This window comes from Fukomys damarensis, unplaced genomic scaffold, assembly GCF_012274545.1.
Source record: "Fukomys damarensis isolate Sample0158 unplaced genomic scaffold, DMR_v1.0_HiC HiC_scaffold_16, whole genome shotgun sequence".
Classification (NCBI taxonomy): Eukaryota; Metazoa; Chordata; class Mammalia; order Rodentia; family Bathyergidae; genus Fukomys; species Fukomys damarensis.
Genome location: NW_022900928.1, coordinates 26562785 through 26587390, shown reverse-complemented (window position 1 = coordinate 26587390; position 24606 = coordinate 26562785). Strand labels below are relative to the sequence as shown.

Genomic DNA, 24606 nt, shown 5'->3' with positions numbered 1-24606 from the left:
CAGGGTATCCAGAAGTTGACTAGCCAGTACCTGAAGAGAGATTGGCCTGGAATAAAACCTGATGATCGGAATGATTACAGGTAACTTACCAAGTGGCTTTTGCTTATTTTCTTTCAAAAGAGCTCCATTAAGAGCTGTCTCACATATAGAGAATGTGACACACTACTTTTTAAAATAATTATTTCTTTGCTGTGTTTTTAAATGTTATCTCAAAATTATAAACAGTTTTTATGTTCCATAACATTTGTACATACTCTGTGAATTATAACATGTATCTTAAGCTAAAGTTGTATATCATTTAGTTCAGTACCCATATACGGAACTTAAAGAAGGTAGATGTCAGTGGAACATTTTCTCAGTGACCAGTGATGAAATAAATTATTGCAATAATAGTAAAACAAGATTATAGTGCACTCTCATAATCAGTACTCTTTACTTCTGAAATAAATTCTGAATTTGGAAAGGTGAAGTTCGTAAGACTAGGGGAAAAGTTTCTAAGTAATGTATTTTAATGAAAAGAGCTTCCTTTATAGTAAAATACTTACTTTAGAAATATGTATGTGTGTATAAACATGATGTCCAGAAGTTAGCTACTTGTATCTCTTATACAAATTTTAAAGAAGGTAGATGATAGGAAAATATAAGTTGTGTCCTTAGTGACCTATTAATATCTTAAAAGTGCTTGTAATTTTATTTAAAATTGAATGGCTTTTGGGGGTCTTGGAAGTATTTATTGTCTTTTGTGCTGAGGGCTGTCTTTCATGTATGGGACCCACGAGTTTGCAATCTGGTTGGAGTTTAAGACTAATACCCATAAAATAATAGTTGAGAGTGCAAGGTAATTAAGAACTCAGTATTGAAGTCTATGGTTCGGAGTCTGACTATGAAATCAAACTGTTGGAGCCAGGCGTGGTGGCGCACACCTGTAATCCCAGCACTCGGGAGCCTGAGGCAGGAGGATCGCTTTGAGTTCAAGACCAGCCTGGGCTACATAGTGAGTTCCAGGTCAGTCTCAACTACATAGTGAAACCCTGTCTCAAACAAACAAACAAACACAAAGAAATCAAGCTGTTGGTTTATCAGGAAAGACTGACATCAGAGAGTTTCTTAATACTATGACAATGCTGCTAGGAAACTGAAGGAAGAAACCCTAATAGTTCCCCACAGTGGCAAACTATACTTGGAAGGTGACACAATAGCTATAAATAACAGAGCGGTATATAGAAAATAAAAATAGAGATTATCTTGCATGTACAAACTTCAGCTAAGGGAGAGATGAAATTTTAGGCAAAAGAGAAATTTGGAACACTAACCTGAGGCAAGAGAGCACACTTCTTATTGCTCATCTGAGAAAGTCATCCTGACAAAGAAAGAGATTGCTTGTTGGGGAATAAAGGACTCTAATTTATGGATAAGCTATATTCCACATTTGTTTGAAATTCACAATTCAAGTTACAAAAGAAATAATAAAAGACTATGTTCTCAGGCTAGCTTATACAACCTAATTCTAAAAAGCATTTTAATCCAAAATTTACCAAATATTTATTATGCTAGGAATGTTTACTCATATCCCATGATTATTAAACCCTGTGAAATAGATATGATTATCTTCATTTTATATGCTAGTATGCTAGGTCTTGGGTTATATCCCTTACTCAAGGTCACACTGACTATTTAAACATTCATTCTTTCATAATTCATGATTTACCACTGAAATACCCAGTACATGTCACTTGTTAAAATAAATGTTAGAGGGTAGAGACACTCAAAGATAGTATTTGCCTTTAAGGAACTTATAGGAGATGGCCACTGTAAATAGTTGCAATATCAGGAGTAACAGAAGTACATCCACAGTGGAAAACCTAGGTTTGTAGAGTTTAGTCTTTCTTCAGGCAAATAGGTTGGAAAAAGAAACTTTAAGCAGAAGTAACATTTTAAAGGCATGGAGCATGATAAAATATGAATATTAAGTAATGGTGAGCACTTCAGTATGGCTAGTATAAAGTATATGGGTTGGTGAGTAAGTAGAGGTGAATGTGGAGAATACATAGGCATCATAAAAGACTTGCATATTATAGAGTATATTGTATTATAGACTTGTATTATAGAATTTATATTTGTATTTGGAAAATAATGGATCATTGAAGTATTTCCAAGATGAATGATAACATCAGCTTCCCACAATCATAACATGAAAGTGAATTAGAGTGGTATGAAGAAGAATTTAGGAAAAATAAAATTTCAGGAACTTAGTCTTTCATCATCTCTTATTTGAACCATGGAAATATAGGAACAATAAGGTTTAGGAGAGATATTTAGGAAACTGAAGCTAGAGGATGTCAGCTGATTTGGCAGAATTTTGGTTTGTTTAGTTTGTCAAATTTGTTTTGAGATAAACTGGTAAATGGTTTTCTTTGTATTTCAAGAAGCTCTTGGCACATAGAAAGCACTTGATAAATATCTACTGACCGAATGAGTGAAGCAGGAGGAGAGGAGGAAGAATTACACAATGACTTGCAGGTTTTTTAATTTAGCCAGCTGAGAGAATAGTGGCACCACTCTGGAAAAAAACAGTAGAAAGATCAGAATTGAGGATGAGAATGCCAGTTCTCAATTTTGTCTTTGTTTTTTCAATTTTGCTTTGTTTTTAGACATGTTCAATTGCTTAATTTTTAATTTATATTTTTATTGGTAGTTTAATCCAAGTACTATGTGCTTTTCAGTAAGTAGGTAAGTAATTCAAAAGAGCATAAAGGATATAAAATCAAGCCTCATCCTCTTTCCCAAGTCTTTCATTTGCTTTTCTGCTCCTTGGAGTGATTGCTATAAAAACAATGTGGTCTTTTCTTTGACATTTTTTCCAATGTAATTGATTTATTCCTGAACATATGCAGTTTTGCTTTTTTTATTTTTTAAGCAGAACTGGAATTACTCTCTATATATGTTTCTGTAAACTGCCTCCCTACGCTATGGAGTCTGTTTTAGACAACCTTTCATGGCACTGTATTCGTTCTTTTTAATGGCTGTTTTAGAGTCATAGTATGGATTTTATTGTTAGTTTCCATATTGGTATTTAGTTTGTTATTATTACAAATAATGTTATAATAAATAATTCCTGTATGCATATAGGTATATCTTTGTATGCTTTGGAAGTATGTGTACATCTGTAGGATAAATTTTTAGAGGAGAGAAATGTAGGGTAAAAGGTTTATATTGAAAATGTTGATATTGGATCTTCCCCTTTATAAGCTTTATATCAATATAATTTACATTTCTTCTAAAATAATTTAAATTTACCCCTTTATATTTATTTATTTGCTTATTACCAACATTGCATGTGATCATTCTTTTAAAGGATTTATCTGATAATATGTGCACCATTTAATGCCATGAAACCACTCCCATTTATCTGGAACCTTGACTTCTGCCACACTAGTTTCTCCTTGACCTGTTTGTTTTTTAATTTTTCTAAATGTTTCTCAAAGTTCTCTCAGCTTTCCATTGACTCTCTCAGTGATCTTATCTATATTCCTGGCTTTGCTATTGTCTGTAAACTAGCAGTAATCTTATTTTTATTAACTTTCAACTTGAAAAAGAGTCAACTCTCTCCAATATCAGCTTTCTGGATCTCATATTCTTGTATCTGAAATGTCTCAGGTCCTCTGTTTGTTATCTGTCTTCACAATTCCATTTGCAACAGTGTAACAAACTATCTTCATCTTTTATCTTAGCTATCTTTATGTCCTTATAAAATAGGTTTACTGTTACTTCCCTGTTTGAAAATCTTTTCGTTTCTCCTTACTACTTAGGATGAAATTTAATTTCTTTTTTATGATACTCAAAGCCATGAAGAAACCTGGTTCCACATTACCTGCCTCGTCTGTCCATTTATCCTTGTTGCATAACCCTTGGGTGCCTCAGCTGCATTTGTGCTGCAGTTCTTAACATAGCTCACTGGGACTGCAGTCAGACTTCTTCCTGCCTTTGCTTCTGCTACTTTAAGACATTCTCCCTTCCAACTGCCAAGCACAATAGTACAGAACATTTATTCAGACAACATATCTACTCCTTATCATCGATTTCTGTATAAATTAATGTTCCTTATGACCTTACTACATTTTTTTACATCTTCTCATGTACAGTACTAGAAGGTAACTATTTCTAGGTCTAGAGAAGATCTATGGGTTTAAGAAAAATTTTATTTTGAGATAATTGTAGCTTCACATAAAATTGCAAGAAATAATACAAAAAATTCTCTTCATTTTTCACCTGGCGGTAACATTTTCCATAACTGTTATACAGTATCACATCAGGGAATTGATGGCTAGGCATGGTGATGCACACCTGTCACAGCACTGGGGCAGCTGAGGCAGGAGGATGGTTTTGAGTTCTAGGCCACCCTGGGTTGCATAGTGAGTTCAAGGCCAGAGTGAACTGCATAGTGAGACTATGTCTCAAAAAACTAAACAGGGAATTGATAGTGAGACAGCCTGCCAGTGTAGTTTATATTCTGTCTTTTGTGTGTATTCATCTGTGTGCATGTACATGTGTGCATATGTTCTGTGTAGCTGTAGCACAGGTGTAGATTCATGTGACCACCACCACAGAAAGGATAAATTTTTTGGTTTGTTTCACCATGAAAAATTATTTTTGGAAAGGTTTTGTCTGTTTTCCAATGTGATATTCTTTTAAGAAACACTTTACAGAATGATCTTAGGTGATGTGTTGATAAATATTTTTTATTTTACTAGTTATAATAATTATGGCTAGTGTTTGTTTTTTCACTTAGAATAGTGAAATAAAGTAAGATACATATATTTTAACTTAAAAGGTGTCAGTTTAACAAAAAATGGTATAGAAGATATAAGACAAAAATAGTGTAGGCCATGCACAAAGGACTTAGGACTCAGTAAACCTTTATGAAAATGTTCAAGACCATTTTTTGTCTTGTTACTGACACCACAAGCAGTCTTATGTCAGCAGAAGAGAAGAACTTTGATAGTCAGATATGTCTGGGTTTAAATCTGGGCTCCATCATTCCCTCCTCTCCTACCTGCAATATCATATCCTTATCTAGATCTTAGGGTAAAATGGTGAGTAAAACAAAGCTGTTATGACATGGAGCCTACATTCTAGTGAAGGAAGACAGATAGTAAACCACTGAATAATTTTATGTGCAGTTGGTGAATATATAGTATGGTGAACACAGACTACCAAAGGGCAGTATACACTGTGGAGTGTAGACATCAGGGGATCAATTGGGAGACTGGTACAGGTGGTCACAGTAGAGGGGATAAGCTAAATCAGATTTTATTTTGTGAGCTTAAACAAGATGAAACAGAAGTGGGATGTTAGAGATAAAGGAGAAATCTATGGTGTCTCTGAGATTTTGGTTTGAGCAAGTATGTTAAAGGAAATGTTGGCGAGACAGATTGTCCGACCAGAGTCTAGGGAAATAAAGAATTTTTGTGGGGACATGTTAGATTTAACCTATTAAATATCTATTGCTTACTTAATGTGCGCAGTTGAGGGTTAGGGAGATGTGTGGTCAGGAATTAAAAGTTCAGGGCCAGTCAATACAATGAGAGTATTTAAAATCATGAGTTTGGATGAGTTCATTTGAAGAGTTTGGAGAAGAGAAGAAGCTGGGCATTGATTGTGGGGCACTGCAGCATTACAGGTCCAAAAACTGAAGCATGGCCAGTGAGATAGGGGTAAAACAAGAAGGAGCCATGGCCTGGAAGCCCAGTATTTTTATTTCTCCACTTGAGAAAATGAAAGTATAGTGAGGTATGCTGCATATATTGGTTAACCTAGAACTTGAGTCCAGGTTTTTTTGACTGGTAGTTTAATTCCATGTTTTTTATGGTTCCTCACTGTTAGGATATATTTGGGGTCTTTTTTTAATTCTCTTTATGATGAAAGGATTTCTCTTTATTTTGCAGTTGTCATTATTTTATACATTCATCCATTCATTCAACGCATTTCATTGTAGCCATTCTATATTTGCTAGGCCCTAGGAATACAATTGTCAGCAAGACACACACCCCTGCCTTCATGGAATTATCACTGTAGAGAGAAGAAAGAACATTAGCTAAAAAACATTTTGGTACTGGGAATTGAACTCTGGACCTTGCGCTTGTGAGGCAGGCAGCTAAAGAATTTTTTAATTGACCAAGACATGGGATTTAGCTCAGTGGCACCTTACTTGCCTTGCAAGCACAAGGTCCTGAGTTTGACCCCTGGTACCAAAAACCAAGAATTTTTTAATTAAAGGAAAAGTGCTAAAGACATGAACAAATAACAAAGGAAAGGAAGATACTTTATTGACTCTGGGGCTTGGCTTAGTGGTGATCATGAAAGACTTCACAAAGGAAGTTGTATTTAAGCTGAGATATGAAGGATGAACATTAACTAGATGAAGAGGTAAGGGGAAGAAGTTGTTACACTTAGAGAACATAAATGCAGGATCCCTGTCTCCCTTCTTTCTTCCCTTTCTGCCATCACAATTCATAATAGTTGTTTTTCATTTTGATCTTAAAATGTATTTTAAATACAAATTAAAAGTTACTAAATATAGAACTGAGATTTTCTCTCAGAACATTTCTTAGGAAAATCAGTTAGTTGGGCTGTTCAGGAATTTGTATCCTAAGTCCCAGTAGTTGTCATGCAGTCCAGCCATGAGGATGCCAGTTTTGTTGTTGTTGGTCCATCAGTACTTTTATGCAGTTTAGCTCCTGAATCTTTTCAAAGAGATAATATATATCTCTGCCTAAATAAAATATTTCCATCTAAACTTGTTAATTTGCTCTATTACGAAGACTAGTTTCTAAGACTCCTTGGTTGAAAAGTATAGTTTTTCAATTTTTAAAAATTCTAACTAGGTTAGAGACCCAGGCAGTTTTTCTTTTCTTCCTTTCACTTTGTCATCCATTGACCCATGGCTAGCATTTTCTATAGCATATGGTCCCATACATTGCTATATTAGAAAGTCCATATGAACACCAGAAGGGAAATCTCAGCAGATGAATATTATAGTGCATCAAAATTTCACTGTCTCATCTTTACAAACAAAAATACAGTACCACACATTGTTATGATGTTATAAAAATGTGTTTATAACTACTAAAGGACCATGCTAGAATTGGCTAAGGCACTAGTAAATTAGGAGAGAAAGTGTGAAAAGGAAGTTGGCTTGGGCCAGGGATTTAGTCCAGTGGTGTCACCTTCTGCCTCACAAGCTCAAAGTCCTGAGTTCGATCCCTGGTATCAAAAAAAAGAAAAGAAAAAGAAAAAAGAAAGAAAGAAAGAAAAGGAAGTTGCCTAGAAAAAGCAAAGAGCGAATAATTCTTGGACTTTACTCAAGAGATTGTTGAGCACATTTCTCAAGCAAGGTGGTGGTACTTACTTGGAATTACTCCAAAGCACAGTATGATGCTGGCTAAGTTATGTTAGAACAGAGAGACAGATGTAGAGCGACAATACCATGGATTTTGTTGTTGTTGTTGTTGTTGTTTAGGCAATATAGACTTCTCAAGCACATGAACTATTGTTCATGATACAGTTTTTTCCAGCCATTTTAGTTTATGTAAGACAATGTAATTAAAAGAGGAAGTACTTTAGATGTTGCCAGCCTTCATCCTTATCTCAATACCGATGTATTCTTGTGTGACCTAAGAGTTATTTTCTAAATCTCTGTGAAGCTCACTTATCTCACCTGTTAAGTAAGAAAATACCTTAATCAAGTAATAAAATTTGATATTCATAATAATGACCCTGTGACCATTAAAGTCCTGCCATTTTTATAGTGTTAGCTTTGTCTCTAGTTGTAATCCTTACATCCCTTTACTCTATTATTAAGAATAGCCAGTTAATCAATATTCCCTGTAGCTGAACTATAGAGGAATAGAGTATATGCTGTGTTTTTCTGTGTGTTGAAATGTTGCCTTGTAAACCAGTGTAAATATAGTTATACAGAAAATAATCTATCAGTGCTAGAGAATGAACAAAAGTCAACTTTTCTTCCTTTCCCTTGCCTAATATTTTTCCATCCCTCTTTGAATTTAGGAGTATGTATCCTGTTTGGAAATCTTTTCTCGAGGGAACAATGCAGGTGGCCCAATCTCGGATCAATATATGTGAAAACTATAAAAACTTCATTTCTGAACCAGCAAGGGCAGTGAGAAGTGTAAAAGAACAACAACTAAAAAGGGTATTGTTTCTATTTCTGTTCCTTTCTTACATATATTTTAATATCTCAGTGCTATAGTTGTATAAGATTAGCTAAATTGAACTTAAAACTTTGAGCTTTTTAAAAATAGAATCACAAATGTTTATAGATGTCATTTTACTAGAATTTCTCGACATGCTCATGCTCTGTATTTTGTTAGCTGATAAAAGTGAGTGTGATTTGAATCTATAGAAATTGGTAAAGCTCAGTAAACACTTAGAAATCACTTTTCTATATAACAAAAATGGAGGACATCATGATGAAAGTTTTAAAAGTAGAAATGTTAATACTTCAGAAAATACTAGAGTAATTAAGGAAATATTATCTCAGAAGGCATCCAGTGTTTTGATTCTAATTGTCATTTGGATTTTCTGAAGAAATTTTAAAAACTAATCTTTGATTGCCAAATATGATTGAAGTAGCATGACATTAATATGTTAAGTGTGTATATGTATATATAAATTTTTAATTATAGTATTCACTTAATATCATTTGATTTAAACATATTTGCTTAAGAATGCCTATGTCTTATCATCACCATTATTATTTCTTTCAAAGTAAACATAGTGAATAAACTATGTGACCAGTAATTAAAGATTTCACGTTGGAAAAAATGTGCATCTTTGTGTGTGTGTGTGTGTGTGTGTGTGTGTGTGTCTCCATTTATGCAGAAAGAGGAGTGGAAGGTAGGAGGAGAGAATTAATACTAGTATAACTTCCTAACAGGAAGAAAATACTGTTTCAGTTGCCAGTGCATTTACCAAATCTAGTTGAAGTACTGGAAAGTTTCCCCTTTTTTCACTAAGATCTGAGGAAAGAGGGAGAATGAAGGGCACTGTAAAAATTATCAAAATGTGATATTACCAGTTCCCCAAGATGAATGTAATTATTATGTATCACAAATATATGCTAATAAAACATTGTTTCAAAAGAATTTACCTCTGTCTCATATTTTTCCATTAGTGAAATACTCTTAGACCTGAATTTAACCAACATTCTTGGGCAAAGAATGTTTGTTGAGGCTTAATGATTTTCTTATCTGTGTATTAACTTTTTTATATTATAGCTGATAATACTGGTGTTTATGTTCCGTTTAGGCAATTGTTGAACACTAAGTATATGTTGGGCATATCTGTCAGGAGTCTGGGATTGCAAATGACAAAAAGTTTTTTCAAACTGTCTTCAGCCAAAAAAGAGAAATATATTCATTTACATAACTGAATTCTAAAACTTTAATCATTGGCAGATCCAGAAGCTCAGTTGATAGTTTCAGAAATCATTCTTTTATTTCTTTTTGTCCATTAGCTCTGTTTTCTCCAGTGGCTTTCTCTACATTGTGGTCCCCAAAGTGCCAGATTTGTAAATTTCACTTACAGGCTTTCCATTTTCCCAAAAGTTTCAGTGAAACTACCAGAATTGTTTTCGATAATGGCTACGTCATTTTTGCATTCCCACCAGCAGTTTACAGAAGTTCTAGTTTCTCTATAACTCTGCCAATACTTGTTGTCTTTGGGGGTTGGGGACTGGCTAAAATAATAGCAACCCTATTAAGTATAATATATTTCATTTTGTTTATGATTTTCCTGATGGTTATTGATATTAAGCAGTCAATTTTGCTTCCACTATTAGCGTCTTAATTTTATAATTCTGTATTTTTTTATTACCATACAGATTTCAATGTCTATTTCATTACTTTAAATTAGTTATTTTATTATTCCCGAAAATTTTTATATAATTTATTTTTTAATATTTGCAGTACATAATGATCACATTTATCATGAAAAATTTGTACATGTACATAATGCATCTTAATTCTTTTTTTGTCCCCTTCTCTCACTGTAACCAGCTCTTCTTCCCTTACCCATTTGCAAAGGCTATATTTCCTTTTTTTTCCCTTCAGTTCTTTTTTCCTTAAATCCCTTTTCCCTTCCTTTACTCCCCCTCCTCCATCTCTTGTTCCTCTTCCCATTTGAAAAATGTTCTTCCTGATTCCTAATATGTATCCTCTGTTTTGTTCCTTAGTTATACTTTTGGTTTCTCACACCAGAGAAGCAATGTAATATTTAAACTTGTGTGTCTGATTTATTTCACTTAAGATTATTGTCTTACTGAGTGTGGTGGCACACATCTGTAATCCCAGAACTTGGAAGGCTGAGGCAGAAGGATGACCATGAGTTCAAGGCCAGCCTGAAATACGTAGTGAGACCTTGTCTCAAAAAACAACAACAAAAAAAAATTATGGTATTGAGGATCATCCATTTACATAAAAACGCCTAAAATTTTTCCTTCTTTATGGCAGAGTAGTACCACATTGTATATAATACCACATTTTCTTTATCCATTCATCTGTTGATGGGCATCTAGGCTGTTTCTAAGATTTACCTATTTTATATTGTGCTGCTAAAAACCCAGGTATGCATTTATTCCTGAGATGTGATGACTAACTCTTTCATGAAGATACCTAGAAGGGGAACCTATTCGCCAAATCTTGTTCCAAATTAATTTTAAAATCCATCTTGAATTAGCATTTTACTACATCATGAACAATATAAAAATCTCCTGACAGTATAATTCTGTTTATCTTCCTTTTATGACTTCTAGTACTGTTACACCTTTGACTCTGTTTATACTACCTTTATATTGCCTTTTGTATTTTTTCTGTATTTCCACCCTTTTTTCTCTAAATTCTTCAATCTGAATATTTTCCAATGATATTCTGTTCTTTTATTTTTAATCTATTTTTAAAATTCATCTTTTGGATCTTAATGCATTTTTCAGTTCTAGAATTTTTATTTGACTTTAAAAAAATATACTCCATATTTGGGGTGCAATTCTCCATAGTTTTCCTTTTTCCTCTTAAACATGTTACAACCTAAACTGTTTTATAATTTCACTATCTGAATAGGCTTGTTTTTATTGTCTGCCATTTTTCTTGTTTGTTATTTAGATCTTTGTTAGTGTGCTTCACAGTACTGGATATTATGGATAAAATTTGTGGAGAATCTTCCAAGATGTTTCTAAAGAGGATGAACTTAAGCAGGCAGATAGAATGCTAGAACTTTACCTTATTAAGGTATGGCTTTTTAAGAGCTGATCCTATTTACTTCTGCAATCTTAACTGAAAGTAGAGGGTGCTTTGTACTCAGATGAGATTTGGATTCACCTCATATATGCCTATAGAAATCAACTAATAAATCAGGAGGAACTTGAATACTAATTTTTGGACTTGCTTCTTTATAGTACCCTTCTTTCTAGATCATTGCCTTGCAAGTTACTACTGCTCTTTTGGCGTCACTGAACCCCAGATTCTGTTTCAAAATAGAGTAAGAATACCACTCTCTAGGGGAAGTAGGAAGGGTAGGGGAGAGAAAATATGGGACAAGAAAAAATATGAGGAAAGAAAAAAATGGAAACAAAGTCTTTGTAAATAGGGGAGGGTGGAGGGGGTGAAGGGAGGGAAATGAGAACCACAATCTGTCATATAAAGTTACAAGATCCCAAAGATAAATGTAACTGTACTATATACTTTAAAAATACCAATAAACTCAAGATTTTAAAAAATACCACTCTATTTATATCTTCTTTCTTGTCAACAAATGCTCTGGGTGGGGGGGCATCAGGTTTTGTGTGCTCCCTTAGGTGTATCCCCGCCTTGTCCCAGGTCTCATAGATACATAAGTCTAGTGTGTGCTATGTCCAACTTTTTTTTTGGAGACAGGGTCTCACTGCGTAGTTCAGATTGGCCTTGACCTCAACCCAGTCTTCCTACCACAGCCTCCTGAGTGCTGGGATTATAGATGTGTGCCACCATGCCCAGCGAAGTTCATGTCCTTTTAAAAATGTCTTTAGTTTTGGTGATTTTTTTCATAATACTTGAAAATATAGACATACCACAATTATGAAAGGCCTGATATTATAATTAAAATTATGTGAGATTATAATAATTATACTGCAGCCTTTTCCAGATCTTTCTTTATATGCTAACGTTTGCTTGTAAATTCAAAGAAGATAAAAGACAATAATGTAAGTCATTTTGCCATTATTGTATTTACTTAGCCATCCCTTTGCCTGTATATTTCTCATTATACTAGAGTTTACTGCCTCCCCTTGAAGTAATGGTGATTAGGGCCTAGGGAAGTATAGCTCAGGTGGTAGAGCTAATGTGCCAGGCTCTGGATCTGATTTGTAGCAACACACATACACACACACACGGAGTGGAGGGAAAAAGAATTATGATTAATTCTTTTATATATAACATTTGTGTTACATTTTAGAGTTCACAAACTGCCAGTATATTATAGTCTTATTTGATATTCATAACTCTGACAGCTATGTAACTATTATTTTATGAATGATGAAACAGGCCAAAAAATGTTAGATTTAGATAGAAAATAACAGAACAGAAACTTGAATATATTACTTTCTAATTTGAAATTCTATATAATCTTTTAAAAATCCTTGACATTTAATATTTTTAAAGGTTTACAGAAAATATATATAGAACTCCTTTACCTTAGGAGAAGTGAAGGATCATTTCTTACTCCTTTTATCTTAGCATTTGTACTAGTGACTTTGAGATTATGAAGAAGTACAAAATTACTTATTCTTTTGCCTTTATTGCCATGATATCTACAATAGCAAGAGTCTTTTCAGGGTTGCTCTTCTTATGCCTTACCTTAATGTCAGGCATCAGCAGCAGCTATTTCTCCAAGCATGATTGCTAGGCAAACTGTGACACTATTTGATGCAGTACTTGAGATGGACATAACAGCAGTTCACCAGATTTTACTTTACAATTCAACAGACACAGAAAGTGCTGATTTTTTAGAATTTCCTGAATACATTTTGCATGATTCTTAGGACAAAGTTATTTTCTTTAAGCCTGAAAACTAAAATTATAATAATTGCATCTTTGTATTTTACAGTGTGTGGACCAGTTAACAAAGATCCAAAGTGAATTACAAGAGACAGTGAAAGACTTAGCTAAAGGCAAAAAGAAGTACTTTGAGACTGAACAGATGGCTCATGCAGTACGAGAGAAAGCTGACATCGAGTCAAAGTAGGTGTTTTAGCATTTCTGAGAAAATGATCATACAAATAAATGTTATCTTTGCTAATGCTTTGCTCTTCATTTATATAGGGCATAGTATTGTTCTTGTGTTGGTATGTTTGGTTATATGTTTGACCTACATTCACTTAGATGATATTTTTCTTTTAGTTGATTTTTTCCTATATTAATGTAGCAAAAAGTTCATATTTGATCATTACATTAAATTTTGAAATACAGGAATACCTCAGATCACAAATGCTTCTGTTTGCAGTTTGGCTCACAAAAGCATTTCACAAAATTTTACTTCCATTTGCAAACTCCACCTAAGGTGACAGATATGACCACAGCCATCTTTCCTGCACAAACCCAAATGCAGCTGTCTTCCCCAGAATTGTAAAACAAATTAAGTTGGTAGACCAAGGAACCACTATAGAAAGTAGATGATCATTGCAATTACAGACTCAAAAGCTTATCCAAAGTCTAGTTAAAGATGGTATATTGTCTGATGATCAGGGTTTTAGAACCTAATTTTTAGCATACTAAATTCTAAGTCAGTGATAGTTAGAAATACCTGTGACCTCACAATTCCACTGAAGGACTGTGGACATATTATGTGAATTAGAGTATTTATTTTCATATAGAAATCCTGTCCCCAGCACTTTACATGAAATTCTAGCTCATTTATTCATTCATGTGCTGTACTAGGGATTGAAGCCAGGGCCTTAGAATTGAACTACATCCCAAGCCATTCTATTTATTTTATTTTATTGTTGAGACAGGGTCATCCTAAATTTTCCAGGCTCGTCTCAAGCTTGCAATCTTTTTACCTCAGTCTCCCAGAGTACTGAGATTATAGGTGTGTACCACCACATGCAGCTTCATACATACATATATATATTTATTGTATGCTTCAGAGATTGTGTCAATTTCAATTTCAGTAAGTGAAAATTACAATCCTTTCTTTTGAGAATAATGAAGAAAAGGAACTGGCAATTGGTAATAAGAGATATACACAAGTAATGGAGATTTTTGTAATGACAACTTCAAGTATTCTGATAAAAAGTGAGAATAAAAGAAACCAGTGTTATAGATCTGTACTCTGAAGAGGTCTATGAGCAGGAGAACTGAAGCTTTACTGTTCACAATGTTTTGACTGATGGAAAAATCTACGCTGAACTCCTAGACATAAAATCAGAATGCTTTGGTCACTAAGCAAACAAACCATGTTGGTGGGGGCTTTCTAACACGTTTTTTATCTGCAGAAAACATAAGCAATTTCATACGTATCTTGTGAAAATTCAGGGCCTCCTGGAAAGTTTATTTAGAATGGAGAGATAGTAAATGAAGGCTCATCAAGTGCTTGATGTTATTTCACATTTTCCTAATTTTGTTTATTTTTTGTTTTAATTTTTGAGCAAAGTTTCTATACTTTCATATTTCATATTTGTATTTTGATTCTATCTTCCCTGAAGATCCCATCTTCTTAAGTTTTTAGATTAGGAGTTTTCATTAGGAGATTCTGCCATTGTAGTTTTTAGGAACTTGTTTTTTTAAAGTTGCTGGGATTTCAGAATAGAGAATTGACAGATTTATGGGCATGTTTAAAATACCTAATTCAGCCATGGCCCACAAGGTGAAAATGAGGACAGTGGCAGGCTGTTCTTCTCTGAATTTGATAGGGCTAATTCACAAAGCTGATCACAAGGAACAGCTTTCTAATATGATCCAAATTCATAGTGAGACATTTTACTTCAGTGTTTCACTTCTCTAGAAAATTAATTCAACTACAGAGCAAGAAATGTTCCATATTTTAACTCATTCAGTAAATGTTAATTGAGTAATTTATATTGGTTACTATAGGCACTGAGATAAGTAAGGTAAATTTTGTTCCTTCAAGGAATTTGGAACTAGAATTGGGAAATATGTTTAAAAGTAATTTATTATGTATTTTTTCACAGAAGTCATTCTGCTAGTCACTATTTTTAGTAGAAATATGAAAATACTGTTTGTTATAAAAGCATAGAAAATGGAGAGACTTATTTTTTAATAAATAATAAATAATGATAAACGAGTCTTTTATAGAAGTTAAATTTGGATAGAGTCTCTAAAAATGCCTGAGTTTTCTAAGTAGAGAGAGGATGAAAAGGAAGGTGGCCTGAAAATGGCACTACATGTAGTCTTAATAGATGGAGAGAAAGGCACAATAGGAGAAACCACAGGAGGAAGAGGGATATATAGTTTTAATAAGATGATAAGTTTTATTTTGGATGTATAGGTTCTGAAGAGCCTGGAAGAGAATAGCATGGCTTTGTTTTCTAGGTAGTCGGATATCTTCTCTTACATAAAAATTTAGGACTGAGGATCTCACTTTGGGAGTCATTTGCCCATCAGCTTGTAGTTACAGATACACAGTCACAGATAACAATGAGATGTAACTGTGACATTGAATTGGAAACTCAAGGACAATTAGTATTTGAAATGTATGTAGTAACAAGTAGTATACAATATAGTTCATTATTCTTACAGTGCTTGATTTATGAAAATGGATACTTATTGAGGATATACTCGTAAGTGAAATAAGTCACACGTGTAAACACCGAGTAGTTTCTCTGGTGTGAATAAACTATAATAGTACATAAGATCCTAATAATATAATGGACAATGTGCAAGGGGCTAAAGGTATAGGGAAAGTGGGAAGGGTAGGGGAAAGCTAATAAGGGAAATGAAAAAAATATGAGAAAATGAAAAAAATAGAAATGAAGTGTTTGTAAAGGGGGAGGGGAGGAGGGATAAAGGGAGGGCAGGGACAAGGGGAAAAAATGAGAACCAAGACCTGTCATATAAAGGTACAAGATCCCAATAATGGATGTAACTGTACTGTATCCCTAAAATGTACCAATAAACTCAATGAGGAAAAAAAAAAAAAAAAGAAAATCCTATCTTAGAGTTTAGTCTTTCAGGACAGTTACTGTCTTATTCTGTCACGAATACACCTTACTACCACAGGAGAAATATATGCAGATTAGCAAGTGAAGCAGAAGCCAGAAACTTTAAACCTTATATTGGAAGATCTAGATTCAACTCCGATTATTTGGGTAATTACTATATTAAAAAGGAAACTGGTAATAACTCAAACACATTCTGTCTTAACCTGAACAGGCACTCTCAAATTGTAAAGTGAGTGGCCTTTGCTTTTTTAGATCAAGATGAATAGAAATCTGAATAATAAACAAAAAACTTCATGAAATATGAACATAACAAGATAGGAAATAACAGGAATATCTTAGAACCTTTTCTTTTATAACAGTGGGGAAGAGTTGGGATGCATGTGTATTCAATCCCAGAATGTTCTCTCTCCTGTTAGAAAGATAAGAGGTTGCTTTTGCTATCCTTTTCACATTGGCAATGCAGAGACTGGCTACTCCACATTCCAATTCCAAGCAATCTGCAACTGTACTTCATATTAAAGCATAGCTACTAGCATATGCATTGAGCTCTCCCATGGCCATCCCCATTACACTACAGTTAAGACAAACATTGCAGCTTCAGAAAAATCACTCATCATGGAAGTGTTGCTTGTTCCTTAGCATCTGTTTGTTGGCTTTATCTGCATAGTCATTTTTAGTTGTTTGAGTAAACATATTTTTAGTACTTCTTGTTTGATTAAGGAGATCAGGGAGATAATACCAGAGCAGGAAAATATGAAATAGAGAAAACAAAATTGAGTAGAGTCCAAGAACCTTTTCAGTAGGTTCAGAATCCCTTTAGGAGTCCAGGGACACACAGGCAGGCTCACAGACACAAAATCTATTCATGGAGGGAATAACAGAAGTAAAGACTTCATAGAGCCTGCAGATGATGCCCTAGTGTTGTTACATGCTGTCATATGCAGCTCTGAAAAACTAGTAATCCTTGCCTCCTTAGGTTGATTTTTTTCCTGGGTTTCAAGTAACCTTACAAGAACTAAAGTGTGTGAAATTTTGTAATACTGGGAATAAACTGTAGATAGATGACTTTGTTTATTGGGGATACCATTGTATTTTAATTTTTTGTCAAATTATATTTTTTCATTAAGGATATTTTTATTATGTGAATCCCAGTATTTATATTAAGTTTATATTAAGTTCTTCCTATAATAAAATAAAGACAAATAAGCATTGCTCTTGGTTTTCTAATTTTCATTTTGTTTTAGAACAGTGTCTTTAAAAATAGTCATTAAAATATTTAGTAGTTTTATTGTGTTGTTTATAATTTATAAATTTTATTAAACATTTTATTTATTTTTATTGTAGGTCTAAACTTAGTCTTTTTCAATCAAGAATCAGTTTACAGAAGGCAAGCGTAAAGGTGAGTTTTTGAAAGGTGTATTACACAATTAAAAAAACCTTAGCTTATAAAATAAAGAATTGGATCTTTCAGGGGTGTAAGTGGGTTAATTCTACCTTAGAGAAGCATTTTAAGATTATTAACTCTGGAAGAAACTTTTGTTCCCTATTCATGTTTGTTTGTTTTTTTTTTTTTTAACCAAGGTGTTAAAAATTTGGGCACACCTTTCTTTAAGAATGTTTCCCTGCCATGTTCAATGCCTTGGGTCTTTAACTGTTGAGTCCAAGAGAAACAGTCAGTGCAGGGGCATTAGGAAGCCCTACAGGATAATTTCTTCCAGCCTTAGATACCTCATCAGGTCTTCTGGGCTAGTGCAAGTGAGTTTTCCTGCCAAACCTTCAAGCTGTGTAATATAGAATAAATGAGGTTAGTGACTTAGTTTTGCTGCCAGGCTCCCCACCAACTGGCAGTTCTTTGCATGGATTGTTGGGAGTACTGGTTTTTTAAAAACTATTTTCTAACTCCATTAGGGTTGCCCATGTCTTCAAAGATAAGATACTTCCCAACTGAATAAAATGAGCACAACATTTTGAAGTTCTCTAGAAAGCTTTGAAAGTATATTAATAACTGCCAAAATATAAGTTATTTACACCCCTCAAGTGTAAATAACAAATATTTGAAAATACTATTACCAGGTATCCAGTCAGTTTCTTTCTTTAATAGTGATGGATAATTTTATATGCATATAAATTGTTTTTACACAATTATCTTTGCTCTTGGTCAGGAGCCACTAATTGCCAAATAAGAGTAATAGTCTTCTGTGTTTCACAGTGTAATATCACCTTATTTTTCTTTTACTCTGTTTTAGTTAAAAGCCCGGCGATCTGAGTGTAATTCCAAAGCTACTCATGCAAGGAATGATTATCTTCTTACTCTGGCAGCAGCAAATGCACATCAGGATCGCTACTATCAAACAGATTTAGTTAATGTTATGAAGGTAATACAGTTTCAATATCTCTGGTAATTTTACTTTATTAAAAATAAAACAACTCATGAGCTGGGTGTAAGGTATATAGGATTGAGTCTATTGAATAGTAGCAAGGTTTTTTATTGTTTTTTTGTTTTAGTTTTTGTTTTTGAGACAGGGTCTCACTATATAGTTCAGACTGCCCTGGAACTCACTTAGTAGCCCAGGCTGGTCTCAAACTCAGCGATCCTCCTGCCTCAGCCTCCTGAGTGCTGGGATTACAGGCATGCACCACCATGCCCAGCTTTAGCAAGGCTGTTTTATATTGGTAATGTTTGAGTAACTTGTGTCTCAGACAGTTTGTTGATTGCTTTTTGGTAGGGGGGTTGTTTTTGTTTTTTGGTACTGGAGATTTAACTTGGGTTCTTGTACTTGCAATTCAGGTGGTGGAACCACTGAGCTAAATCCTCGGCCCTGTTTCAGACAATTTGGAATCAAATGTTTAGAGAGAAAGAAAATGTTTAAAGCCAAACCATAATAAAATGTTTTTATTACTTAGCCACAGCAAATATTTGCTGTATTATTGATATGTAAGATGAGATTGACATACTGTGTAATATAAGAGAAGGGGGCTGGGGCCGGGGATTTAGCTCAGTGATGCTGCTGCCTGCCTGGAAAGTACAAGGTCCCGAGTTCAATCCCTGGTACAAAAAAAAGATAAGATATAGAAACACTTAATCTATCAAGCTGCTTTTGCACCATTTCCTAAGATCTAGTTCATATGAGTCAATAAAATTGAAGCGAGGCAGAACCTTCAATTGTCTTCTAAGCAGCATCATCAGAGAAAGGCTAAGATTTCAGCATAATTTTATCTTTTGTTAGATAACCCTTATTTTCTGGAAAATATATTTTTACTAAAAATATTTTAGTATATCTCATAGGTAAGCTGAATTGTTTTTTAACCAAAATTGTGGACATTAACCATGTGATTATTTGTAATTTTTTAAAATGTTAGATATTTTTAATTTCATAACTTTAATAGATGAAGTTTTGCATTAGTGTTTGATGATTTTGAAATGTTTACAGGATAAACAGTATTAGTGGTTATATGATGATGTCTCCACTTTAAGTATTACTCTGAAATACAGATAGATTAGAATACACTCTGTATTTGAACTTCATCATGGTCTTTCCTCATCTATCCTGCATTTATTTTTAACTTTCACTGAGTAAAGGGAATGAAGTGAAGGAAAAGAAAACTGTTTAGCACTTTGAATTCTGTCTCATTCTTGCCTTATTTCTCAAGAGCTAAAACACTGGATTATTGTGTCTTTCTCTTGTATTTTCAACCCACCCCTATGAAATGTATAGTTCTTAGTGACTATACAGTAAGCACATTGCTAGCTTTGAATTGCTTGATTTAAGAATCAGCAGTTGAGAATGGGATACAGCTGGAGCAGGCGTTCTTTTTCTCTCCAGAGGCTCTGGGAAAGAGATCAGCTCTGTCCAGAAGCCACAAGTTCATTCCTTGAAAGTACAAGCAGGATATTTCCTGGAACTTCCAGGGGATTACAGAGAGGCATTAACAAGAGGTCAAACTGGACTAAGAAGTATTTTATTACAGAACTTTTTCCTTTCTTTTTATTTGTTGCATGAAATCTCGCTTTCCAATCATCTGTCCTGTTAGGACTTCTGCTGGTTTGAATACAGATTAAAATAGCAAGAAATGGGGAATTGTTTTGATATCCAGATGAGAAATCTTTATACCTTTTTCCACAACATGTTTGAACTAGAGATTTAGATGCTTCATTATTTGGTGTTATATAATACTTCAAACTTACAAGGACATGAAAGTCCCAACAATGTGTACACTCAGTTTCAAATAGTGCATTTACTAAAGACTGTTACAGCACAGCTTGTACTTAAAAAGTTGTGATTCTCTATGTCCTGTATATGTTTATCATTTGATCAAAGCTGATAACTATAAGTTGGGTATCCCTTATCTGAAATGCTTGGGACCAGAACTGTTTCAGACATTAGAGCATTTCATATTTTAGATTTTTTAGGTGAAGGATGCTCAATCTATGTATATGGGATATATCTCCTCATGAATACTTGTAAATGTACATTTTATTAACTTAAGCAGAAACAAAAACAAACAAAATCCTGAGGGCATAACTAAGTGGTAGATCATGTACTTAGTCTGTGCAAAGCCCTGGGCCCAATATTCAGCACCACAAAAATCAATCCTATGATTTTCAGATTGAATCAATAAACCAGGGAAGATCCATTATTTAGTTGTACATAATGGTGTCCACCCATAATCCTAACTTCTCATAAGATTGAAGAAGAAGAATCACAAATTTAAATACAGACTGTGCAATTTAGCAAGACTCTATTTGAAAATAAAATAGAAAAGAACTAGGGATCTAGCTTAGTGGTAGAGCACTTATCTAGTATATACAAGGCCCTGGGTTCTATCTCCAGCATCACCCCACCCCCAAAATGATACATCATTTAGGAGGTCTGTGCTTCTGGCTTTTAAAAAGTGAGAACACATATTCTCAATTTTTTTCATGTATAATCTTGTTTTCTTCCTCATGCTAATTCTATGGCCTGTAGTACTGGAAAGCTTCCATCAATCATATTGTTAGCTATTTAGTAAGTTTCCGTCACTGAATTGGTAATGGTCCTTAGGTACTTTTCTTGTAAATGTCTTTTTCTGAGTAGATGTTAGGGTGATGACGCCCTAGTTTGAATCTTTAAAAATTATATGGATAGCTTAGAAGCAGGGGATTTCATCATCTATTAGGTCATTTCAGAGTATGCTAGCTACTGGACTAGGCCTTGAAAGAGGCAAAGACAAATAATACCACTATTTTTTCTCAAAAAATTAAATCTAATAAATGATATTTATGTGATTATAAGTATATATGAATGATTATAAACTAGAATAATGAAACCATTTACTACTAGAGGACTATGGTTAGTAATAACATTAGTTATCTTTATTGCTTAATATTGCCCTGGCATTATCCTAAGCTCTTAGATATTATTCTTATCTTCATCCTGGTTGTAGTTCATAGTTCATTTTTTAAGTAATTCCTTAACCTATATGCTAATTTTTAATCTTTTGCAAATGAATGAAATCTCAACTCTGGATGAATCTAGATTACCCCTTTTTCTGTTCTGTGTTTAAGTAGCAAATAGTGCTGAAGAAAAAATTTTCAATAGAGAAAATTCATGATCATAAATTAACAGAAAAACCAGTCCAAATAGGCCCTGAATAGAGTGCAGACATCCTACTGTATTTCCCTAGTTAACTTCACTACTTTTTTTTTTCCAGTACCAGGGATCAAACTCAGACTTCCCAGCTATTTTAATAATTATTTTCCACTTTCTTCCTTCTCTTCAAATTTACCCTTTTCTTTCACACTTAACAAGAGAGTTTTTGTTATTTATCTTCTGTGTTTTGATATTTTTGTAATTCTGGGGATCAAACCCCAGGGTCTCACACATCCTGAACAAGGGCTCTACCATTGAACTACACCCAGCCCAACAATTAAATTGTCTTCCTAAATTACAGAGAAAACAAAAACCACTGAAAGAGAAAACTCCACTATTGTCCCACTGCCTGCCTTCATCTGTATTAAAGACTAAGGAGTCTCAGTAACAGAGTTGCTCCTATGCAAAGATGATCTTTTCGCCTTAGTTTTGGATTATATCTCATCTCCTCCTGCCTTTTTTTTTTTTTTTTTTTTTTTTTTTTTTTGTACTGGGGATTGAACTCAGCTCCTTGTGCTTGAGAGGCAGTTGCCAGAACCACTGAGCTAAATCCCCAGCCCCTCCTCCTGCCTTTTTAAGAAAAGGGCTAAAGGTGTAGGGAAAATGGGAAGGGTAGGGTAAAGATAATAAGGGAAATGAAAAAAAATATGACAAAATGAAAAAATGGAAATAAAGTGTTTGTAAATGGGGAGAGGAGGACGGGGTGAAGGGAGGGCACAGACAAGGGAAAAAATGAGAACCAAGACCTGTCACGTAGAGGTACAAGATCCCAGTAATGAATGTAACTGTACTGTATACCTAAAATATACCAATAAACTCAATAAAAAGAAAAAAAAAGAATAAAAACAATTGGGTATTCTATTTTCACTTGTATTTCCCAGACATTCTGTTGTTAGGTTTGTAGTTACTGGGTTCTTGCTGATATTACTCCTCATCATGCCTATCTTTGAGGTTCACTGTAATCTAGATTAGTTGCCCTCTGTGTCTGATCAAGTTCTCCCTTTGCCCATCTTCTGTGTTGGTCTCCAGGTATCTGTGCCATTTGTCTTGGTTTGCTTTTTTTTTTTTGAAATCTTCCATCCTCCTTGAAAAAGTGTGAGTGTTGTTTTTTGAGATGTTACGTTTATGAAAATGGTATTCTTCTGTACATGTACTCAGATGTAAAATTAAAGGTAAAAACTGTTTCATTCAAGTGTTGAAGTCAATACTATGACTTTTGTTTTGTTTTTTCTTTGTTTGTTTCTTATATAGGTTCTAAAAGCCCAGAACCATCCTGATTCTCGATTCTTCATATCTGACGTATTTATTTTGGATTTTTTGGTGGGGTACACTTTTTAGAAGTTTAGAGAATATTTTTAGTGTATCATTTGATTTCTTAGATTAATTCTTCCCTTCTGATTTCTCTTTCTGAAATTCCCTATTATTAAGATAATGGACTTCTTCGTTCTGGTTCTTTAAATTTCTTTTTTCCCTTATTTTTCATCTATATTATTATACTAGAGTTTCTGGGAGACTTATTCAACATTACAATTCGGCTTTTCTTTTTTACATTTCAGCTTTTTAATTGAGTCTTTATGTTTTTCAAGCTTGCTTTAGTGTCCAGTTATTCCTTTTGTTCCCAAACCTTTTTTATGCCAGGTTTTTATGGTGTACAACTACATATTATCTTTTGAATTTTGATACTCTCGATAATAATTTTTATTTTAAAGTTTCTTCCTGTGTAGCCTCTGTCGTAGCTAGTGGCAAGTTTAAATTCACTATAGGGTGATCTGATGAAGCCTGAAATAGAGAAAAGCCCCAGTGTCAGTCTTCTAAGTGTGATCTTGAGTTTGTCAAAGCCCACCTGTGCTGCCTTTGTCAGTTCTTCAAACCTCTTTTCTCTGGTTGCTTTCTGAGGTAATTTCCTTGATCACCTAGTTACAAATCCCACTCATAAAATGGTTTATCTTATCGTAGCATAGTTGTAGTTTTACATGTAACTGTGTGATTGCAGTATAAACACCTTGCTCCTACTCACTAATACATTTCACAGAGGCAGTGGCTGTGTTTGTTTTACTTGAGGCTTTAACCTTGCTACTTAGTATGATATATGATTCATAATGCATGTTAAATGTTTACATGAATACTGAACAATTGAATGAACAGCCAGTCTCGTTTTAATCCTTATAAATCAAGTCATTCCCGTTTTAGAAATGAAATTATGGTAGAGCCTGCCTTCAGTCTGACAGATCTGTCTGACACAAGGGCTAATGTCATTAACTCTTTAAATGAAAATAGCTCTTTGGGCATACTGCTTCATTTGTTAAATGAGGGGTAATCTTGCATTATTTTTCTCTTGCTTCTGTGAGAGCAGATGAGATGATGGAAAGTGTTTTTGTTAATCTTGAAGCTTCGTATATGTGTTGTATATTGCCTTATTAAATAACAGAAATTCTAATACATTTTACATAAGTCTTACTTAGTGTGTTTTGTATTGTTGGACAGAGAGCATAGAAGAGGCCTCCACAGTGTTTGGGAATGACTAGGTACCTAGCATTGTTAGAAACTCTAAGTACTTTTTAAAAATATCATTTCACTTAGTTTTTGTAATATCTTTCCTTGCAAAGTAGGCAGCAGCACCACTTAGCTAAATCCCAAGCCCCATAATATCTTTTCTAAAAATCATTATGCTTGGGCCAGGAATTTAGCTCAGTAGTTCTGGTGGCTGCCTCGCAAGCGCAAGGGCCTGAGTTTGATCCCCAGGACCAA

The 24606-nt window shown here is 34.1% G+C and overlaps 1 protein-coding gene across 4 annotated transcripts in view; it reads left to right on the top strand.

Moving 5' to 3' along the window:
• Fchsd2 (FCH and double SH3 domains 2) overlaps positions 1–24606 on the top strand; it is a 282704-nt gene that overhangs the window by 122203 nt on the left and 135895 nt on the right. For all 4 annotated transcript variants that reach the window (XM_010603233.1, XM_010603234.1, XM_010603232.2 and 1 more), the window contains exons 4-8: positions 4–80; positions 8068–8212; positions 13156–13289; positions 17573–17627; positions 18475–18603. In XM_010603233.1, coding sequence (XP_010601535.1) covers positions 4–80; positions 8068–8212; positions 13156–13289; positions 17573–17627; positions 18475–18603 — 540 coding nt within the window. The remainder of the gene's footprint in view (positions 1–3; positions 81–8067; positions 8213–13155; positions 13290–17572; positions 17628–18474; positions 18604–24606) is intronic.